Consider the following 22,965-nt stretch of genomic DNA (forward strand, 5'->3'; position numbering starts at 1 on the left):
GGTAGGGTAGGTTCATCTAGGACCATCCTCCCATACCCTCTAGTTTTGTGGGATAGACCATCCTTGGTAGGACTATGATGTGGCGCCTACGTGGCGGATACTATACCCTCTAGCCTGATAAATGGATCATAAACATAAACATGTGGTTGACCTATTTGCTGTTATTTTAATTGTGTCAACATGTGTTAAATAATCATTTGTTAAATAAACGTTCTCTATTTTATTTCTTTACGTAATAGTGTCAACAGAAAGCATATTTTTCTCTATATTTTGAAGTGTACCCAAATTTTTTATCAGATGCACTTGAATTTGCATAAATTTAGAAATACAGGTGTAAGAAAACTTTTGCATTATAAATATACTCAAAATGTGCTTTTAAACTCGCTACAAGTTTTCTTATATGGATATCCAGTTTCTTTGTTCAGCCCTTTTCTTCTCTGCTGGCCTCTACTTCTTTTTCTCAAAAATAATCACTGGGTTTAGAAGCTTCAACCCACCTGATTCAAACAAAAACCTTCCTCCACAGCCATGGAAGCTCCCTCTAGTTGGCCACTTACATCATCTCCTAGGAACACCACCACATCATGCTCTAAGAAATATAGCCCGAAAACTAGGACCAGTTGTTCATCTACAACTGGGCCAAGTCTCTGCTGTCATAATCTCATCTCCTCCTTTGGCAAGACAGATAATGAAAACTCATGATCTCTCTTTCGCAAACAGGCCCAAGCTTCTCAGTGCTGAGATCATCGCGTACAACTACAAGGACATAGCATTCGCCCCTTACGGTGATTACTGGAGACAAATGCGTAAGATATGTGTCTTGGAGCTTTTAAGTGCGCGAAAAGTTCAATCGTTTAGATCTATTCGTGAACAAGAGTCATGGGACCTCATTGAGTCCATCTCTACTCAAAGATTGAAAACAATCAATCTTTCAGACAAGATTTTCACCATGATTAACACCATCGTAAGTAGGATTAGTGTTGGGAGCAGATGCAAGGATCAAGACATGCTTCTTGAATTGATTAGGGAGGGTATGGATCTATCTGGTGGTTTTGATGTTTCTGATCTATTTCCATCTATCACATTACTGCCTCGAATTACTGGTACAAGGAAAAAAATGGAGATGATAAGCAAAAAGGCGGACGCGATATTGAATAACATCATCTTGGAGCACAAAGAACGCCATGCCAGCCACGCGAATGAAGAAGATCTTGTTGATGTTCTATTGAGGCTCAAAGATGATGAGTGCTTCAATTTTCCGTTAAATCTTTACAACATTAAAGCAGTCATAGTGGTTAGTTTTACCAATTTACAGTTGCTAGAGTATTTTAATATATGGTTTAACATATCAAAAGGCAAGGTTTTTGTGAACTAAATCGAGTAGAAGTTAAAGGGCTTAATCACATACACACTGATTAACATATGTTTAACTCAAAGAAGCAAACATGGACTTAATAATATTCTTGTAATGACCTTGAAAACTATGGCACAGGATATGTTTGCAGCAGGATCTGATACTTCTTCGGTGACAGTTGAATGGGCTATGTCAGAGCTAATGAAGAATCCAAGGGTGATGAAGAAGGCACAAGATGAACTCAGGAATGTACTTAAAGAAAAGACAAAAATCCACGAGTCGGATATTCAAGAACTAGACTACCTTAAACAAGTTATTAAGGAAACCTTAAGGTTGCACCCTCCTCTTCCATTTTTATTACCTAGAGAGTGTCGTGAGGATTGTGAGATTGGAGGATTCCATATACCAATCAAAACAAAAGTTATAATCAATGCGTGGATGATTGGGCGCGACCCAGATTATTGGATTGACCCGGAAAGTTTCATACCGGAGCGATTTAGTGAGAGCACTCTTAACATCATGGGAACAAATTTTGAATATCTCCCTTTTGGGGCCGGAAGAAGAATGTGCCCGGGCATCCTCTTGGGGTTGGCTAACGTGGAGCTTCCTCTCGCGATGCTACTCTATCACTTCGATTGGGAACTTCCAAGTGGACCAACATCTAAAAATTTTGATATGTTCGAGTCTTTTGGAGCTACTCTAAAGCGAAAGAATGACTTGCTTTTAGTTCCACATCCTTACAACACCGACTATTAATGTATTTTGTATTGAAATGTTTGTTTTTGATTGAGTTTAAGCTCTTTAAATGTAACAATGTTGTGACTCAAGAAATAATTTAAATTTATAATATCTTTTTAAACAAAAAAGGATATCTTTTTAAACAAACCAATCGACAATATGTAAAAATAATTTGAAGGAAAAGAATCCATCACTGTTATCATCACCATTCAACACAATCCCTAAAACATCGTTAATTTCCTGCACTGGAATCTTAAATACTAAAAACTAACTCTCAAGATCCATTATTTTGGGACATTATATCTTTAACAATTAAACAAACCAAGATCTGGATTCGTGTAAAAGATTCTAAAAAATTAATACGATTTCTTTAAGATCAAGTCAATCATAAATGTAAGACCTTTTACAATGCTGGACCTCATCCAAAATCTAGATTTACCATATCAATTCAAATCACAATCATTCCAAATTCAATTTGTCCCCCAACACTAAACCACTTCAAACCTCCAATTCATTATCCATCTCATCTTGGGCTGTAAACGAACCGAACGTTCAGCAAATAGTTCGTGAACCGTTCGGCGGGAAGTTCGTTTATGTTCGTTCGTTTAGTTAATGAACGAACACGAACAAGATATTATGTTCAATTAAACGAATGCCGTTCGTTCTACTGCGTTTGTGAGCGTTCAATAATGTGTTCGTTTATATTCATTTGTTTACATTTATTTGTTCAAAGTTTTTTTTTTAAATTTTTAATATTTCACTCTCTCTCTTAAGTTTTACTTTCCCCACTTTTTATTTTACTTTCCTCCCTAAACAATAATTAATAATGATATTTTATGAAAATAATAAAATGCAAACCTTTATCTAACCATATGAAGAAGTTGGGACTAACGACAATTTTTGGGATATGTCTAAATAAGTTTAGATAATTATGTTTTAAGTTAACTAAACTTGTTTTATCGTATGGTGCATGTAGTGTACTTCCCATGTCTTGAGTTGTTCATTTATTATTTAATGGTTGTATTTGACTATTTTTCTCGGATGTTTAAGATTAATGGTGTTTTTTTAATTTCATGTTTAATGTTCGTTTGTTTGATTTGCGTTCGTTTATGTTCATGACCAGTGTTCATGAACTGTTCGTGGACAACTGAAATTCTTTAACAAACGAACACGAACATGACCTAGTTCGTATTCGTTTGGTTCGTTTACAACCCTAATCTCATCAGCAACTTTTCATTTTATTTAAACTTGTGGATTCGCCCCGAGGATCGATTCTTTAACCGTTGAATGCGATGACACGTATCTTGTGCGGAATCCAAGTACGTGTGTAGATTAAGCACAAAGATGTAATTAAATGTTGTTTTCTATTGATGATTGACAAGTACAGAACCACGAAAACAAACAACAAGAGTTTCCCCAGTCACAAAGATACCAAATGAACAAGACCCATCAACTATATATAGGAGAAGTGGGTTCGTACCAAACAAACTACGAATAGGCTCAGTTCGTACAAACTGACTCCCTTCGTACGAACCTGCTATTACGAACGACCTTGGTTCGAACGAACCTGCTTGTACACATGATCTCATCTGAATGTGTTGGTTCGTACGAACCTGCGAAGGTTCCTTCGTACAAACTGACTATCACATGTTTCAACATTATGTTTTGCTCTGTTCAGCACCAGTCTTGTCTCATCTGATTAAGCTACGACACGTGATTGACGGAAGTGATAAACATGCTGCACTCACAGACTCCCCCTTGGATATTACTGCAGTCAATCTCGTAGCTTTCTATCTCTCTCCAAGTCTTCCAGAACTGTTGATATCTTTAGCACCACAGACTCTTCGTAGCTCTAATAGATTCCCCGTGGATATGCGTTCTGACTCCTCAGCTCCCCCTTTCATCTGACTCCATCTCCAGGCTCCCCCTTTCTTTAAGCTTCTGGCTTTTCGGGATGGACACCTGGCTCCAACTCTCACTACTAGAAAATAGGTCTAATGCAACTTTGTTGAACATAAGGGTTGCATTAGATATCTAATGTAACCTTTATCGTAAAAAGGTTGCATAATTATATTGAAGTTGCAACCTTTTTATATAAAAGTTGCAAATTTTATTGAAATTTGTAACCTTTGCTAGAAATGTTGCATTTTGAACATTCAAATGAAACTTTTATTTTAAAAGTTTGTATTGTTAAAAGTTAAATGCAACTTAATTTAAAAAAAAAATGTATTATTGAAAATTAAATTCAAATATATTTTAAAGATGTTTCATCCATATTGCCTTGTTAAAATTTTAATGGAGGTATATTTCAAATTCGTGGTATCCATATGTACGAGCGATGCCATGTCATAACGTAGTTTTACTTATTTGCTTACAAGCTTTTACAAAAAAAAAAGGTTTTAAGTTGAGAAATTCAATAAAACAACAACAAAAAGTATAGCGCAAATGTCGATTTTAAAAATAGTAAAGTGATATTCGAAATTTAAATACTATTTTATTTTCATTGAAGCACTTATCGATGGATTATTATTGAGAAAAAAAGGCAAGGAGACTTGGTGTAATTGACTAAAAAAAGAGTTTACAAAACCCAAACTCGAACCTGGATGGGTTGCAACAAATAAAATTGTTGAAACCATTGGGCCGAAAAGAAATATGCAATAAATGATTATTTAAAATCAATCTTAAGTTGCAAATTGTCTTGACTTGAATAAATAAAAAACCTAATTCATTCCCCACATTCATCGCACAAGTATTCAATTACTAACTACGTAAATTAACGATACCGAACATTCTTGGCATAAGTATTAAGTAGAGCTTCCAAGAAATAGTAATTCAATAGAAACAGAAATAGGGTTGTTCAAGTTATTCAATTACTAACTACGTAAATTAACGATGCCCATTCAAAAAATGTTTGGAACTTACTCATCCCATTCAACTCAATTGAAAAAGGCGTTCGGATCGAAGGACGAAGAACGCTTGTTCAACTTTGGCTTGGTTGAAAAACAATCGGTTCGGTTCGATTCAGTTTGTAAATGAACTGAACACGAGCAAAAGTTCGCTCGATATTGGCCAGAAAGTCTATACCCTGTGTACCCGGGTTCCGGTTGGGTTCGGGTTTTCAATACCTGGGTATTAGAATACCCTATTCCCGGGTCCGGGTAGGATTCGAGTATGGTTCGGGTATAGATCCGGTTTTTCGATTCATCTTTTTGGCATAAAACGGAGAAATATAATGGAAACCTTTATTTATACATATTGTATGCCTTGAAATCTGCCCAAAAAAGCCTTACACAAACTCTAAACTTTTAAAAAAAATTGTTGTACACAACGGGTCCGGGTATTACGAAAACTCGGTTACGGGTATTATGAAAACCCGGGCACGAGTTTTATGGAATCCCGGGTACACAGAAAACCCTGGTACAAACCAGGTTTGGGTTTGGGTATTGAACATAATATGCATATCTAGTCCTTACCCTACGCGTAGGGTCGGGTTCGGGTATTATGAAAATCCGGGTACACTGAAAACCCTGGTACAAACCGGGTATGAAAAAACCCGGGTTTGGGTTCGGTATTAAACATAATATGCATATCCGGTCCCTACCCTACGGGTAGGTTCGGGTTTTTTGTGCACTTCTATATGCGATCTCTTATTGCTCATTATGATTAAAGATGACTAGCCACAACCCAATATAACTTATTAAGACTTTATATTTCATTATAAAGCCCATCACGGGCCATTAAGAGTTACTAAGGCCCGATATGGTCCATTTGATACATGTATGACATGTTATTACCCATTATGATATAATATGACTTGTTATGGGTCATTATAACTATGAAGGCCCAATATAACCCATTAAAACACATGTGATCTCTTTTTTTGGTAAGGATTTAGAGTTCTTAAACTTTAGGTATAATGTGCATGGGACTATCTTTCTGCACCTATGTCTATATGTGGTCTTTTGCCTTATATTTTTTGTTCCTACTTCACTATGTTACTCATACATAATCTTATGTATGTTATTTGGTCACGGTCTTTTTTTTAGTGTTGGGGGTCTCTCTGTAAGCAGTCTCTCTATCTGTAGGGATAAGGGTAAGGTTTGCCTACATCTCACCCTCCTCAGACCTTGCTAGTAGCTTCGTTATCAGTGGGACATTCTTGGGTATGGTTGTTGTTGTTGTTGTTGATCTCTTATTACCCACTATGGTCAAACATGACTGACTATAACCCAGTATAACCCAATATAATCCTATAAGACATATGATGACACAATAATGCTAATCATCGTCTACTAAGAGCCATCATGCTATTAAGAGTCATCGTGACTATTGAGGCTCAATACAATCCATTTAGTGTGATATATTATCGCCCATTACGGTCTAACACGACCCACACCAACCCGATGGAACCCTTCATGGCCCAATATATCATAATGAAGCACACCATGGTCCATTAAGAGTCACTATGGCTATTAAGGATTAATAGGGTCCATTATGACATGTATGGTATATTATTGTCAAATCTAACAACTCTAGTGGTACACTATGTTTCTCGTTTAGATCTTGTTGTTTTTGACGTGTCTAATGGTTAATCTGGTTGGGATGAAACTAATATTGGTAGTGATGTAAAGGATCACAATTGTGGTTAGCAGTTGTGATGGAGATAGAGGTGGTGTTAGTGGAGATGGTAGTGCTGATGGTGGTGGGCGGTATAAAAGGCGGTGGTGGTGGAGGTGCCAAATCATTGTCCACGTCAGCAAATAATAAAGTAGTGTGTCATGTCAACGTCCACGGCATCAATAACTAACTTGATTACAAAATGATCAATAAGGGCCAAAATCTTACAAGTTAGGATTGTCACAAGAATTTTTTAAAGTTGGAACTTTGGATTGATAAAATCGAATAACCCATTATTAATATATCTTTTATTTGATATATTAAATATGTATATACATAATGACTATTATTATGTATATAATTATGATAAAAAAATACTAAACAATATATATTATGGTATATTAAATTTAAAATTATTGTTAAGAATATATAGAAAAGTATCACTAATGTCTACAAATTACTAAATAAAAAACTAGCGGAGATTGAGTCTAGCTTGAAAGCTACTCACGAGCCAAGCTTTGAAAACACAGATTGAACTAAGCTTAGCTCGAGTTTGCATCGACCCTGTACAATCTATTAAGATTGTTAAATTTGAATAGTTATTTTATAATTTTTAAAACACAGTATTTTTTTTTTTTCGAGTTAGAAGATGTTAGTTATTTTAATATTGTAAACTTATTAAAGTCATGATTGTATGAACAATTTAGCCTAATGTTAAATTCCCGCCCCAATTCACCAGTTCCTTCCCAAAAAAAAAATTAATTCCCTCCTGGATTCTTGTCTCCCCCCAGATTTATTATTTTTTTTTTTCTAAAAGGGGATCCCCCTTTACCTAAATTCACGTCCCCATCTCATCCATCTCAACCTCCATTCCCCCTCTTAACCCTAAATCGGCCCACATCCCCAATATCGTTTCATCGATTTCCTGCTTTTATATAACCGCTAAGGATGAGGGCCAGCAAGAGGAACCGCAATTGTGATGATCAATGGTGGTTCTCTACGATGATTCTCGATTCGTCTACCGCCGTTATTTTGAAGGTGAGGGTTTTCAAGTTATTAATTTATTCATTCAAACATCTGCTTTGCTTATTTGTTTACTGGATTGTATTTTGATTTATGTTCCTTCATGGTTTTGAGCTATGTATAGGAAATTCTTAACTTCTTGTTTACAAGAACCCCAAAGCCCCTGATTTCACCTTCATGTTTGCATTCATTTTTAGGTACCAGAACAAGTTTCTACTTTACTTGATTGACTGGCTTGTTTTTTTTTTTTAAGATAAATTGTTAGTTTATAAAACATGGTATTAGATTCAAATGGTTTTGTTTGATATGTTTTTATGGTTTTCATGTTTGCCTTTTCTAATGCTAACTTTGACCATGAGGTTAGTGTTCACTTGAACCAACTCAATTGAAGTTGTTCCTACATATCACTTATTTTGACTTTGTCTACATATTGATTTCAATTAAAACCTAAATAGACATGCTATTAATAAACAATATCATTATCTTTACTTTTATATAAGAATCAACTTTGAATTTATTTTGATGCTCAAGGTATAAAATTGAAGTAACTGTCCTAAAGGTTTCTATTTGAACCTCATTTGGCGAATCACAAAATCATGGGTTTTTAGTCTGTAAAGAAAATATAATATTTGTAGGTGTTTACTTTTTAAACTAATTGCAGGCTTTTCTCTTCTGGTATGTTACTTCTAAATCATGAGTATGTTTTATACGCACCATTGCTCTAGTTTTCTAGTTTACTTTCTAAATCAATGTTTTTTTTTTGTTATTGGCAGCAAATTACCAGAAGTACAAAAGTTCTTGAATGCATCAGCATGTTCATGGTATCAGCAGGTAATTTATACTCATGCATTCATATTGATTTTAAGGTCTTTTTTCTTTAGGCCTACTATTGTATTTCGTTTGTATCAAAACAGCAATAATAATATTTATTTAGATTAATACGAAAAATCATATTTTTTTAACGAACACCCTCCCAAAAGGTTGAGTTGGCACTTGCGTCACTATTTTTACTTGGGGTTTCTACGATCAATTAAAGTTTAGTTGAGAATCTTTATCTCAATGGTTTTTCTAAAAAAATATGTTTTATACACTACATCTTATTCACCGTTTAAGGACTTAACTATTTGTTGATGGGGTGAGGCTAAATGTCTATTTTCTTGGCCTTAAGACCTGATCTCGTAAATAAATTTCATATGGAAGTTGACTTGTTGAAAGTCAAACTGATATGATAGAAATTTGAAATCTAAATTTGAATAAAATGGCATAGAGATTTATGGAGGCCGAGTCTTCACAAGAGCAAAACATTCAACAACGGTTAAAATGATTTGAATATTAGTTCGATGTGACTTCCAATCCTACATAACTTCTGTTTGTAAATAGTTTTTGGTATTATGATTTATGATTTCATAGAAAAGCAAAAGTAAAGATACTATTAGCAAGTTTAGAATGATGCAGTTTGAATTCTTAGTATGTGTGTGCTTATAGCTAAACTGATTTTTAAATATTTACTATGTTGGCTCTTTGTGCGCACATAAACAATCAATAATTAAAAACATTATTTCTCGTTATGTGGATGGTATAGGTGATTGGAACCTGCTGGTACTCATTCTCTGTAGATTGGGCTGAAATAGGAATTTCAAAAGATCAGCCCTATCTTTCCAAAAATAGGTTTGATTAATTGGGTTAGATTGGACGTGAAGGAACGAAGATAGTGACAAAGCTTGAAACCAAGGTTAGATTTTGTCATAATATTAACAGGATACTTTTTTTAATCTTATTTTAGGTATGCATTTATCTTAAGTTTTACCCAGACAATACTATATTGGTTTACCGGTTATTTAGATATGGATGTTGCTCTTGTTAATTATTAGATAACGTAATCTAAAATCATGTTGGTCTCTTAAGGTTAATGTCGATTTGGATGCTGGACAGTGGTAATTTTGCTATAATTTTAATATATTTAATTCACGCACATCATAGACTCAAATGCAACCTTTATTATGTATAATTTTTTTTTAAAATGCAACAGCTTTTTTAATATTTTAGTTACAACAAATGCAACTCTATAACATCATTGTTTGAAGTACTAAAATTTCCATTATTATACAATAGAATCTCAATTACACAAACACAATAGTAACAAAAGTATAGATAATCTTATATTGTAATTTCCAAACTCAAAATAATAATGTAATAAAACTGAAGTTGTTAACTAAAACAATAAAAAGTAACAAAAACCTCCTACTCATTTCTAAGATGTTGAAGTACTTCAATAGGTAGCTTTGCTATAATACTTTGCTTGGTAGCTTCAAAGTTTGCTTGTTGGTTGTCAAAATCTTTCTACATAACTTCTAGCTCAGTTTTGAGCTTGACTTTGTTTTCTTTCATGGTCCTCTTTTAACTTCTTGATGCATTTCCATAAGCCCCCCTAAATCATGTATGATGTTTCAACACCATCAGCTTTTTTCAACAATTTATTGGTAACACCTCTACCATAAAGTTTACGACATCCATTATGCTCCTTGTTCGTCATTACCACAAAAGAATCTACCGAAACACTTTCATCTTACAGATATTGTAGTTGTTCATTTGTTCCTTCAATATTGTTCAAAAGAGAATAAGATAATATTATAAAATATTTATACCTATGTTTGAACTAATAATGTGTGTGACTGCTAATGTGTGAGCTTCTACTACATGATATAATGTATACCTGAAAAATAAACAGAATAGGACTGGCTGGGTAATGGTTTTGCAGCCTAGTCAACCGAGAACAATATCTGCTCGATGGTTCTTGTGAACTGCATCATATTTGCAATTTATCCTAATAGCTGCCCCTGAAATTCATAACCAAACAATACAAGTATGAGTAATGATGTTCTTTTAATTGAGGAAAGATTAATGAATGGTAAGTTGGATTAACCTGAAATAAAAAGGTTATGTTTAGGAAATAGTTCAAGGTTTGAGTTGATTTTTCCCTATGAAACATCCAGTACAAGGTAAGATATATAAATGCAAATCATATAAATCACTAACCACAGGGCCGGCTCAACCATTTTAGAGGCCCAAAGCGAACTAGAGATCCGAGACCTACTAAATAAGGTTATTTTTGCTGGGCTTGTACCAGTTGGATTTTTGGCTTTGCTTTTAAAAATAAATAAGGAAAAACGCGGCCTGAGCAGGTCTCGAACCCCCACCTTTTTGGTAAACAAAGAGGAAGTGTGACAACTCGACCTTTCGACTTTAAATGCACGTTGACTTTGACCATTGACTTTGACTGTTTGACTTGTTTGACTTGTAACTGCACACGTTATGTTATAATGAAACGAATTGTGATTGCATGATTATGTGTTCGATTGTATAACTTGAAGTCTGTTTGATAAACTTAAACTAATAACACTTGAACAACTCAACGAAACACAAGTGTGTTTCGCCAAGAACAACTCGACGGATCAGAGTTTTGATTCGCCAAGAACAACTCGACGAAACAAAGCCTGTTTCGCCGAGCCCAGATTCGCCGAAGCCCAGTTAGGGCCCAATACGCTGTTTCGAGTATAATTACGTGAAACGGTTTCAGTTTCACATCTTTGGCAAAACCTAAACCCTAGAACGCTCCCCTCTTCTGTGTGACGGCAATCTTGTGTCTCCGAAGCCCCGAATCAATTTGATTGTTATCTTGTTCATTGTGGTAAGTGTTTAACTCTTACGTGATTTTTAGTTCGTCTATCGATTAACTACTTTGCTAGAAGTATAGGCTCATACTAGATGTGATGTTGATTATGCCATGATTGGTTGATATGTGATAATACTAGAATCTATCGTATCAGTTACAAATCTGGGTACCGAAATCAAATTGGTTGTTATTGATAATCTGATTAGGGTAATTGTGATATTGTGATCTCATGATCTAGGGTTCATGCTAGAGGTTGATTGTTGTAACATGATTTGGTTAACGTAGCGATATACACGATAGTGGACGAATGATTACATTATGGTACAAATGATTTTCATGATGATTGTATGATTATGGTTTGATGATTGATGACGGCAGTTAACATGATTAGGGTTTCCGTATTTGACTGCATGATTTCCTGTAACTGATGTGTTAACGTAACTGCTGTTTAACGAATCTGAATGTTGGCGAATTAGGATGTTGACGTAACTGGCATATTGACGAATGTGATTGTTTGACGAATTGGAAGTCTTGGCGAAACAGAATTAGTTTCGCCAAGGATGATTGACGAATTTGAAAATGTGTTTCGCCAAAGGAGGTTTGACGAAACAGAATATGTTTCGCCAAACCTGTGTTTCGCCAATTGATGTGTTTCGCCAACTTGGACAAACTGCACAGTAAACTGATTTAATTCTGTTAAGTGTAACTAAGTTAACTAACTGATGTCAAACACTATGCATGACTGGAATGATTATGATTACGTACAACGTGCTATGTGGTGATCATTGATTATGCTTATAAGTGAGCTGTATGAATTTAAACTGATTATGAATACGTGCATACTCTAGGACGTGATTGACTTTCTTTGAGCACATACTTAGCATACCGAGCAAACCCAAGGTGAGTTCACACAGCCAAGGCATGGGTTCCCGGGTGGGGAATGGGATTTGATAGATTGTTATGCACACTCAGATGGTAGAACTTAACGAATACGAACCTACTAGACTAGTAACACTCATTGAACTGATCTTCGCACACCTGCCACGGGTTGGCCGCGATACTATGACATCTTCGCACACCTGCCTTTGGAAGGCCGCGAACTAAACTTACTAACCTTCGCACACCTGCCTGGGAGGCCGCGATACAAATAAATCTAGTCTAGAATACTTGGGAAGAACATCCCCTAATATCTTCGCACACCTGCCTGGGAGGCCGCGATGGAAATATGAAACATGATATAAACGAACGAACTTACTATTACTCATACCATATTATTACTGAACTGTTAACTGTGAACTCGCTCAACTAGTTGTTGACTCTCTGCTGCATGCCTTGCAGGACCTTAGGTACTTATGGAGCTTGCACTGGAGAAGCGGGTCGTTGTGGACAAGGATCGTGATTGTTACGATGAACTATTATGACATTTAAACTTATGATTTACTTTGGGTTTCACATTATTATGCTTCCGCTATTGATACTATGTTTGGTTTGGAACATCAATTGTATTGAATGAGGTTTTACGAACTATTTTATTTATATTATGCTATGTTCAATATGATTGATGGCTTGATCCTGGTCAGTCACGCTCCCAAGCGGTGGTACTCCGCGTGTGGATTTTGGGGGTGTGACAGATTGGTATCAGAGCCATTGGTTATAGAGAACTTAGTTTTAATATGGGAAAACGTTTTTATTAAAACCAGACTATAACCAGAACAGTGCTCTCAACGATCCACAACGACGCTTCGCTCCACGTGCAAGACTCGACATCCTAGGTAATAAGGTTTATGTTTATTACCTGCTTGCTAGAACTGCTTAGAACTTTGCTCGTAGTATGCTTACCCTACTATTGCTCGCTATCTGTTACTGCTTGAGAACACTTATGTGCTTACACTCTTCTGTCATCGCACTATTCGCGAACCTTTCTCACTTATGTTGCCTTTGATGTGAAGATCAATGCCCGCACGAATTAACATGACTCAAGCCCAGCTAGAGGCTCTCGTTGCTGCGGCAGTTGCAGCCGCTCAAGCAGGTAGTATACCCTGCAGTATAGACTCATACTAGGGTCTTTAGATCCTACATTAACTCCCGTATTTAACTTCGTCCTATTCGTACAATAGGTCAACACGCGCAGCATCCTGTCTGCACATTCAAGAACTTCATGGACTGTCGTCCAAATTCCTTCAGTGGCACCGAGGGGGCAGTGGGACTCCTCCATTGGTTCGAGAAGCTAGAATCTGTGTTCGAAATGTGCGAGTGCCCTGAGGCTCGCAAGGTTAAGTATGCAACTGGCACCTTGGAGGGAATAGCGCTAACCTGGTGGAACGCGCAGGTGCAAATTCTGGGGTTGGCAGCTGCTAACGCCACACCCTGGAACGATTTTAAGGAACTTATCAAGAGAGAGTATTGCACGCGTGAAGATATTCACAAACTGGAAGACGAGCTGTATAACCTGAAAATGGTTGGATCAGAGATTGAAGCATACACTAAACGGTCAAACGAGCTGGCCGTGCTGTGTCCAACTATGGTGGACCCTCCATACAAGCGTATTGAGTTGTATCTCAAGGGTTTGGCGCCAGAAATCCAGAGCCACGTAACATCGGCTAATCTTGACGACATTCAGGCTATTCAGCGCCTCGCTCACCGCATCACAGATCAGGCAGTGGATCAGAACAGACTGCCAAAACGCATCAGTGCTACCACTACTGCTACTACTACTCCAGCTGCTACTACTTCTGCCACAACCAGCGAGAACAAAAGAAAGTGGGGTGGGGATTCCAGCAAGGGATCAGTTTCGGTTCAGTCCCAAACTCAGCAGCGTCGCACCAACGATTATCAGAGCCCGAATCAGCAATCATCGGGCAACCAGGGGCAGAGTGGTTATAGGGGAACTCATCCGTGGTGTAACAGGTGCAACAAACACCACAGTGGAAGATGTCGCAGGGAACGTTGTCAAAGATGCCACAAGCCGGCCCATGAGGCTAAAGATTGTAGAAGCTCGCGACCAGCAAACCAAAACCAGCAACTCCCACCGCCAGCTCCATAGAACCAGCAGCAGCAGCCACAGCGTGGAAACCGGGGATGTTTCCAGTGTGGGGCTGAAGGCCACTACAAACGCGATTGCCCACAGTTGAACTAGAATCGCAACAACAAAAACAACCAGGGCAACGGGAATAACAACAACGGGGGAAACAACAACAACAATGGCAACGAAGCTCGGGGTCGTGCTTTTGTGCTAGGTCGGGGTGACGCAGTGAATGATCCCAACGTGGTTATGGGTAAGTTTCTTCTCGACGATATTTACGTTACTGTCTTATTTGATTCGGGTGCTGATACAAGTTATATGTCATTGAAAATGAGTAAATTGTTAAAACGTACACCAACACCCCTAAACACTAAACACGTCGTAGAACTGGCAAATGGTAAAAGTGTAGAAGCGGCACATGTAATCAAGGGCTGTAACATCGTTCTAGCTGGTCAGACTTTCTCGATTGATCTTATACCCATAGTTTTGGGTAGTTTCGACGTCGTCATCGGTATGGATTGGTTATCCCAACATCGCGCAGAGATTTTATGCAAGGAGAAGGTTATTCGTATCCCTCGCTTTAGTCAGGAACCTCTCGAAGTTCAAGGTGACAAGAGTGGTGCTGTGGTTGGCATCATCTCTTTCTTAAAGGCGCAGAAATGTTTACGAAAGGGACACACTGCCATTCTGGCACTTGTCACTGACGCATCAGCAAAGGAAAAGAAGCTGGAGGATATCCCAGTTGTATGTGACTTTCCTCAGGTGTTTCCTGAAGATTTACCTGGTTTACCTCCTCATCGTCAAGTCGAGTTTCAGATTGAGTTAGCTCCTGGAGCAGCACCAATAGCCCGCGCACCGTATCGTTTAGCTTCAACCGAACTGGAAGAACTGTCGAAGCAGCTACAAGAACTCTTGGAAAAGGGTTTTATTCGTCCAAGCTCATCGCCTTGGGGAGCTCCGGTACTTTTCGTGAAAAAGAAAGATGGTACTTTCAGGATGTGCATCGACTACCGTGAACTGAACAAGGTAACGGTGAAGAACCGTTATCCCCTTCCGCGTATCGACGATTTATTCGACCAGTTGCAAGGGTCGAGTTACTACTCCAAGATAGACTTGAGGTCAGGGTATCATCAGCTGAGAGTCCGGGATGAGGACGTCTCCAAAACCGCATTCAGAACTCGCTACGGTCACTACGAGTTTCTCGTCATGCCATTCGGGTTAACGAACGCGCCTGCCGTATTCATGGATCTTATGAACAGGGTGTGTAAACCCTATCTTGACAAGTTCGTCATTGTTTTCATCGACGACATTTTGATTTACTCCAAGAATCAGGAGGAGCACGAGCAGCATCTTCGTCTTATTTTGGAACTCCTTCGGAAGGAACAGCTGTACGCCAAGTTTTCTAAATGCGACTTCTGGCTTCATGAAGTCCATTTCTTAGGCCATGTGGTTAACAAGGATGAGATTCATGTCGATCCATCCAAGGTAGATTCGATCAGAAACTGGCCTGCACCGCGTACACCGACAGAAATACGCCAATTCTGGGGTTTGGCGGGTTACTATCGGCGGTTCATCAAAGACTTTTCAAAGATTGCGCAGCCGCTTACGCTACTGACACAAAATGGTGTCGTTTATCGCTGGGGAGAACCCCAGGAGACTGCTTTTCAGTACTTAAAGGATAGGCTTTGCAGCGCACCTATTCTCTCATTGCCAGAGGGCACGGAAGATTTCGTAGTATATTGTGACGCATCAATACAGGGTCTGGGTTGCGTATTAATGCAGCGGGATAAAGTGATTGCCTACGCCTCTCGTCAACTCAAGGTTCACGAACGGAACTACACGACGCACGATTTAGAGCTGGGAGCCGTTGTTTTCGCGCTTAAGATATGGCGACACTACCTGTACGGTACCAGGTGCACGATTTACACTGATCACAGGAGTCTCGAGCATATCCTTAAGCAGAAGGATTTGAACATACGTCAACGAAGATGGGTTGAACTACTGAATGATTATGAATGCGCTATCAAGTACCATCCAGGCAAAGCCAATGTTGTGGCTGACGCCCTCAGTCGGAGTTAATGTAGGATCTAAAGACCCTAGTATGAGTCTATACTGCAGGGTATACTACCTGCTTGAGCGGCTGCAACTGCCGCAGCAACGAGAGCCTCTAGCTGGGCTTGAGTCATGTTAATTCGTACGGGCATTGATCTTCACATCAAAGGCAACATAAGTGAGAAAGGTTCGCGAATAGTGCGATGACAGAAGAGTGTAAGCACATAAGTGTTCTCAAGCAGTAACAGATAGCGAGCAATAGTAGGGTAAGCATACTACGAGCAAAGTTCTAAGCAGTTCTAGCAAGCAGGTAATAAACATAAACCTTATTACCTAGGATGTCGAGTCTTGCACGTGGAGCGAAGCGTCGTTGTGGATCGTTGAGAGCACTGTTCTGGTTATAGTCTGGTTTTAATAAAAACGTTTTCCCATATTAAAACTAAGTTCTCTATAACCAATGGCTCTGATACCAATCTGTCACACCCCCAAAATCCACACGCGGAGTACCACCGCTTGGGAGCGTGACTGACCAGGATCAAGCCATCAATCATATTGAACATAGCATAATATAAATAAAATAGTTCGTAAAACCTCATTCAATACAATTGATGTTCCAAACCAAACATAGTATCAATAGCGGAAGCATAATAATGTGAAACCCAAAGTAAATCATAAGTTTAAATGTCATAATAGTTCATCGTAACAATCACGATCCTTGTCCACAACGACCCGCTTCTCCAGTGCAAGCTCCATAAGTACCTAAGGTCCTGCAAGGCATGCAGCAGAGAGTCAACAACTAGTTGAGCGAGTTCACAGTTAACAGTTCAGTAATAATATGGTATGAGTAATAGTAAGTTCGTTCGTTTATATCATGTTTCATATTTCCATCGCGGCCTCCCAGGCAGGTGTGCGAAGATATTAGGGGATGTTCTTCCCAAGTATTCTAGACTAGATTTATTTGTATCGCGGCCTCCCAGGCAGGTGTGCGAAGGTTAGTAAGTTTAGTTCGCGGCCTTCCAAAGGCAGGTGTGCGAAGATGTCATAGTATCGCGGCCAACCCGTGGCAGGTGTGCGAAGATCAGTTCAATGAGTGTTACTAGTCTAGTAGGTTCGTATTCGTTAAGTTCTACCATCTGAGTGTGCATAACAATCTATCAAATCCCATTCCCCACCCGGGAACCCATGCCTTGGCTGTGTGAACTCACCTTGGGTTTGCTCGGTATGCTAAGTATGTGCTCAAAGAAAGTCAATCACGTCCTAGAGTATGCACGTATTCATAATCAGTTTAAATTCATACAGCTCACTTATAAGCATAATCAATGATCACCACATAGCACGTTGTACGTAATCATAATCATTCCAGTCATGCATAGTGTTTGACATCAGTTAGTTAACTTAGTTACACTTAACAGAATTAAATCAGTTTACTGTGCAGTTTGTCCAAGTTGGCGAAACACATCAATTGGCGAAACACAGGTTTGGCGAAACATATTCTGTTTCGTCAAACCTCCTTTGGCGAAACACATTTTCAAATTCGTCAATCATCCTTGGCGAAACTAATTCTGTTTCGCCAAGACTTCCAATTCGTCAAACAATCACATTCGTCAATATGCCAGTTACGTCAACATCCTAATTCGCCAACATTCAGATTCGTTAAACAGCAGTTACGTTAACACATCAGTTACAGGAAATCATGCAGTCAAATACGGAAACCCTAATCATGTTAACTGCCGTCATCAATCATCAAACCATAATCATACAATCATCATGAAAATCATTTGTACCATAATGTAATCATTCGTCCACTATCGTGTATATCGCTACGTTAACCAAATCATGTTACAACAATCAACCTCTAGCATGAACCCTAGATCATGAGATCACAATATCACAATTACCCTAATCAGATTATCAATAACAACCAATTTGATTTCGGTACCCAGATTTGTAACTGATACGATAGATTCTAGTATTATCACATATCAACCAATCATGGCATAATCAACATCACATCTAGTATGAGCCTATACTTCTAGCAAAGTAGTTAATCGATAGACGAACTAAAAATCACGTAAGAGTTAAACACTTACCACAATGAACAAGATAACAATCAAATTGATTCGGGGCTTCGGAGACACAAGATTGCCGTCACACAGAAGAGGGGAGCGTTCTAGGGTTTAGGTTTTGCCAAAGATGTGAAACTGAAACCGTTTCACGTAATTATACTCGAAACAGCGTATTGGGCCCTAACTGGGCTTCGGCGAATCTGGGCTCGGCGAAACAGGCTTTGTTTCGTCGAGTTGTTCTTGGCGAATCAAAACTCTGATCCGTCGAGTTGTTCTTGGCGAAACACACTTGTGTTTCGTTGAGTTGTTCAAGTGTTATTAGTTTAAGTTTATCAAACAGACTTCAAGTTATACAATCGAACACATAATCATGCAATCACAATTCGTTTCATTATAACATAACGTGTGCAGTTACAAGTCAAACAAGTCAAACAGTCAAAGTCAATGGTCAAAGTCAACGTGCATTTAAAGTCGAAAGGTCGAGTTGTCACACTTCCTCTTTGTTTACCAAAAAGGTGGGGGTTCGAGACCTGCTCAGGCCGCGTTTTTCCTTATTTATTTTTAAAAGCAAAGCCAAAAATCCAACTGGTACAAGCCCAGCAAAAATAACCTTATTTAGTAGGTCTCGGATCTCTAGTTCGCTTTGGGCCTCTAAAATGGTTGAGCCGGCCCTGTGGTTAGTGATTTATATGATTTGCATTTATATATCTTACCTTGTACTGGATGTTTCATAGGGAAAAATCAACTCAAACCTTGAACTATTTCCTAAACATAACCTTTTTATTTCAGGTTAATCCAACTTACCATTCATTAATCTTTCCTCAATTAAAAGAACATCATTACTCATACTTGTATTGTTTGGTTATGAATTTCAGGGGCAGCTATTAGGATAAATTGCAAATATGATGCAGTTCACAAGAACCATCGAGCAGATATTGTTCTCGGTTGACTAGGCTGCAAAACCATTACCCAGCCAGTCCTATTCTGTTTATTTTTCAGGTATACATTATATCATGTAGTAGAAGCTCACACATTAGCAGTCACACACATTATTAGTTCAAACATAGGTATAAATATTTTATAATATTATCTTATTCTCTTTTGAACAATATTGAAGGAACAAATGAACAACTACAATATCTGTAAGATGAAAGTGTTTCGGTAGATTCTTTTGTGGTAATGACGAACAAGGAGCATAATGGATGTCGTAAACTTTATGGTAGAGGTGTTACCAATAAATTGTTGAAAAAAGCTGATGGTGTTGAAACATCATACATGATTTAGGGGGGCTTATGGAAATGCATCAAGAAGTTAAAAGAGGACCATGAAAGAAAACAAAGTCAAGCTCAAAACTGAGCTAGAAGTTATGTAGAAAGATTTTGACAACCAACAAGCAAACTTTGAAGCTACCAAGCAAAGTATTATAGCAAAGCTACCTATTGAAGTACTTCAACATCTTAGAAATGAGTAGGAGGTTTTTGTTACTTTTTATTGTTTTAGTTAACAACTTCAGTTTTATTACATTATTATTTTGAGTTTGGAAATTACAATATAAGATTATCTATACTTTTGTTACTATTGTGTTTGTGTAATTGAGATTCTATTGTATAATAATGGAAATTTTAGTACTTCAAACAATGATGTTATAGAGTTGCATTTGTTGTAACTAAAATATTAAAAAAGCTGTTGCATTTTAAAAAAAAATTATACATAATAAAGGTTGCATTTGAGTCTATGATGTGCGTGAATTAAATATATTAAAATTATAGCAAAATTACCACTGTCCAGCATCCAAATCGACATTAACCTTAAGAGACCAACATGATTTTAGATTACGTTATCTAATAATTAACAAGAGCAACATCCATATCTAAATAACCGGTAAACCAATATAGTATTGTCTGGGTAAAACTTAAGATAAATGCATACCTAAAATAAGATTAAAAAAAGTATCCTGTTAATATTATGACAAAATCTAACCTTGGTTTCAAGCTTTGTCACTATCTTCGTTCCTTCACGTCCAATCTAACCCAATTAATCAAACCTATTTTTGGAAAGATAGGGCTGATCTTTTGAAATTCCTATTTCAGCCCAATCTACAGAGAATGAGTACCAGCAGGTTCCAATCACCTATACCATCCACATAACGAGAAATAATGTTTTTAATTATTGATTGTTTATGTGCGCACAAAGAGCCAACATAGTAAATATTTAAAAATCAGTTTAGCTATAAGCACACACATACTAAGAATTCAAACTGCATCATTCTAAACTTGCTAATAGTATCTTTACTTTTGCTTTTCTATGAAATCATAAATCATAATACCAAAAACTATTTACAAACAGAAGTTATGTAGGATTGGAAGTCACATCGAACTAATATTCAAATCATTTTAACCGTTGTTGAATGTTTTGCTCTTGTGAAGACTCGGCCTCCATAAATCTCTATGCCATTTTATTCAAATTTAGATTTCAAATTTCTATCATATCAGTTTGACTTTCAACAAGTCAACTTCCATATGAAATTTATTTACGAGATCAGGTCTTAAGGCCAAGAAAATAGACATTTAGCCTCACCCCATCAACAAATAGTTAAGTCCTTAAACGGTGAATAAGATGTAGTGTATAAAACATATTTTTTTAGAAAAACCATTGAGATAAAGATTCTCAACTAAACTTTAATTGATCGTAGAAACCCCAAGTAAAAATAGTGACGCAAGTGCCAACTCAACCTTTTGGGAGGGTGTTCGTTAAAAAAATATGATTTTTCGTATTAATCTAAATAAATATTATTATTGCTGTTTTGATACAAACGAAATACAATAGTAGGCCTAAAGAAAAAAGACCTTAAAATCAATATGAATGCATGAGTATAAATTACCTGCTGATACCATGAACATGCTGATGCATTCAAGAACTTTTGTACTTCTGGTAATTTGCTGCCAATAACAAAAAAAAAACATTGATTTAGAAAGTAAACTAGAAAACTAGAGCAATGGTGCGTATAAAACATACTCATGATTTAGAAGTAACATACCAGAAGAGAAAAGCCTGCAATTAGTTTAAAAAGTAAACACCTACAAATATTATATTTTCTTTACAGACTAAAAACCCATGATTTTGTGATTCGCCAAATGAGGTTCAAATAGAAACCTTTAGGACAGTTACTTCAATTTTATACCTTGAGCATCAAAATAAATTCAAAGTTGATTCTTATATAAAAGTAAAGATAATGATATTGTTTATTAATAGCATGTCTATTTAGGTTTTAATTGAAATCAATATGTAGACAAAGTCAAAATAAGTGATATGTAGGAACAACTTCAATTGAGTTGGTTCAAGTGAACACTAACCTCATGGTCAAAGTTAGCATTAGAAAAGGCAAACATGAAAACCATAAAAACATATCAAACAAAACCATTTGAATCTAATACCATGTTTTATAAACTAACAATTTATCTTAAAAAAAAAAAACAAGCCAGTCAATCAAGTAAAGTAGAAACTTGTTCTGGTACCTAAAAATGAATGCAAACATGAAGGTGAAATCAGGGGCTTTGGGGTTCTTGTAAACAAGAAGTTAAGAATTTCCTATACATAGCTCAAAACCATGAAGGAACATAAATCAAAATACAATCCAGTAAACAAATAAGCAAAGCAGATGTTTGAATGAATAAATTAATAACTTGAAAACCCTCACCTTCAAAATAACGGCGGTAGACGAATCGAGAATCATCGTAGAGAACCACCATTGATCATCACAATTGCGGTTCCTCTTGCTGGCCCTCATCCTTAGCGGTTATATAAAAGCAGGAAATCGATGAAACGATATTGGGGATGTGGGCCGATTTAGGGTTAAGAGGGGGAATGGAGGTTGAGATGGATGAGATGGGGACGTGAATTTAGGTAAAGGGGGATCCCCTTTTAGAAAAAAAAAAATAATAAATCTGGGGGGAGACAAGAATCCAGGAGGGAATTAATTTTTTTTTTTGGGAAGGAACTGGTGAATTGGGGCGGGAATTTAACATTAGGCTAAATTGTTCATACAATCATGACTTTAATAAGTTTACAATATTAAAATAACTAACATCTTCTAACTCGAAAAAAAAAAATACTGTGTTTTAAAAATTATAAAATAACTATTCAAATTTAACAATCTTAATAGATTGTACAGGGTCGATGCAAACTCGAGCTAAGCTTAGTTCAATCTGTGTTTTCAAAGCTTGGCTCGTGAGTAGCTTTCAAGCTAGACTCAATCTCCGCTAGTTTTTTATTTAGTAATTTGTAGACATTAGTGATACTTTTCTATATATTCTTAACAATAATTTTAAATTTAATATACCATAATATATATTGTTTAGTATTTTTTTATCATAATTATATACATAATAATAGTCATTATGTATATACATATTTAATATAT

General features: G+C 37.1%; 1 protein-coding gene and 4 long non-coding RNA genes across 5 annotated transcripts; 3 read left to right on the top strand and 2 right to left on the bottom strand.

Annotated features, from left to right (window-relative positions):
• The first annotated feature begins 389 nt into the window (after nt 1-389).
• LOC110865107 (cytochrome P450 71AV8) lies at nt 390-2,220 on the top strand. The gene is made up of 2 exons (XM_022114323.2): nt 390-1,294; nt 1,493-2,220. The coding sequence occupies exons 1-2, from the start codon at nt 401-403 to the stop codon at nt 2,108-2,110; spliced, it is 1,512 nt and encodes a 503-aa protein (XP_021970015.1). The 5' UTR covers nt 390-400; the 3' UTR covers nt 2,111-2,220.
• Nucleotides 2,221-7,472: 5,252 nt separating this feature from the next.
• LOC110865112 lies at nt 7,473-9,642 on the top strand. The gene is made up of 3 exons (XR_002550367.2): nt 7,473-7,747; nt 8,506-8,563; nt 9,315-9,642. It is a non-coding gene; the product is annotated as an uncharacterized LOC110865112 (long non-coding RNA).
• Nucleotides 9,643-9,833: 191 nt separating this feature from the next.
• On the bottom strand, nt 9,834-12,336 carry LOC110865134. Its single transcript, XR_002550393.2, has 3 exons — nt 10,656-12,336; nt 10,446-10,569; nt 9,834-10,327 (listed from the first exon to the last, which is right to left on the bottom strand). It is a non-coding gene; the product is annotated as an uncharacterized LOC110865134 (long non-coding RNA).
• A 5,316-nt stretch (nt 12,337-17,652) lies between these two features.
• Nucleotides 17,653-20,156, top strand: LOC110865165. The gene is made up of 3 exons (XR_002550429.2): nt 17,653-19,334; nt 19,421-19,544; nt 19,663-20,156. It is a non-coding gene; the product is annotated as an uncharacterized LOC110865165 (long non-coding RNA).
• A 191-nt stretch (nt 20,157-20,347) lies between these two features.
• LOC110865141 lies at nt 20,348-22,529 on the bottom strand. Its single transcript, XR_002550403.2, has 3 exons — nt 22,243-22,529; nt 21,427-21,484; nt 20,348-20,675 (listed from the first exon to the last, which is right to left on the bottom strand). It is a non-coding gene; the product is annotated as an uncharacterized LOC110865141 (long non-coding RNA).
• Between the last annotated feature and the right edge of the window lie 436 nt (nt 22,530-22,965).

Source organism: Helianthus annuus, chromosome 1 (genome assembly GCF_002127325.2).
Source record: "Helianthus annuus cultivar XRQ/B chromosome 1, HanXRQr2.0-SUNRISE, whole genome shotgun sequence".
NCBI lineage: Eukaryota > Viridiplantae > Streptophyta > Magnoliopsida > Asterales > Asteraceae > Helianthus > Helianthus annuus.

Coding starts and splice junctions, on each gene's coding strand:
- LOC110865107 (XM_022114323.2), top strand. CDS start 401: ATGGATATCCAGTTTCTTTGTTCAGCCCTTTTCTTCTCTGCTGGCCTC. Junction 1,295..1,492: donor ACATTAAAGCAGTCATAGTG/GTTAGTTTTACC, acceptor ACTATGGCACAG/GATATGTTTGCAGCAGGATC.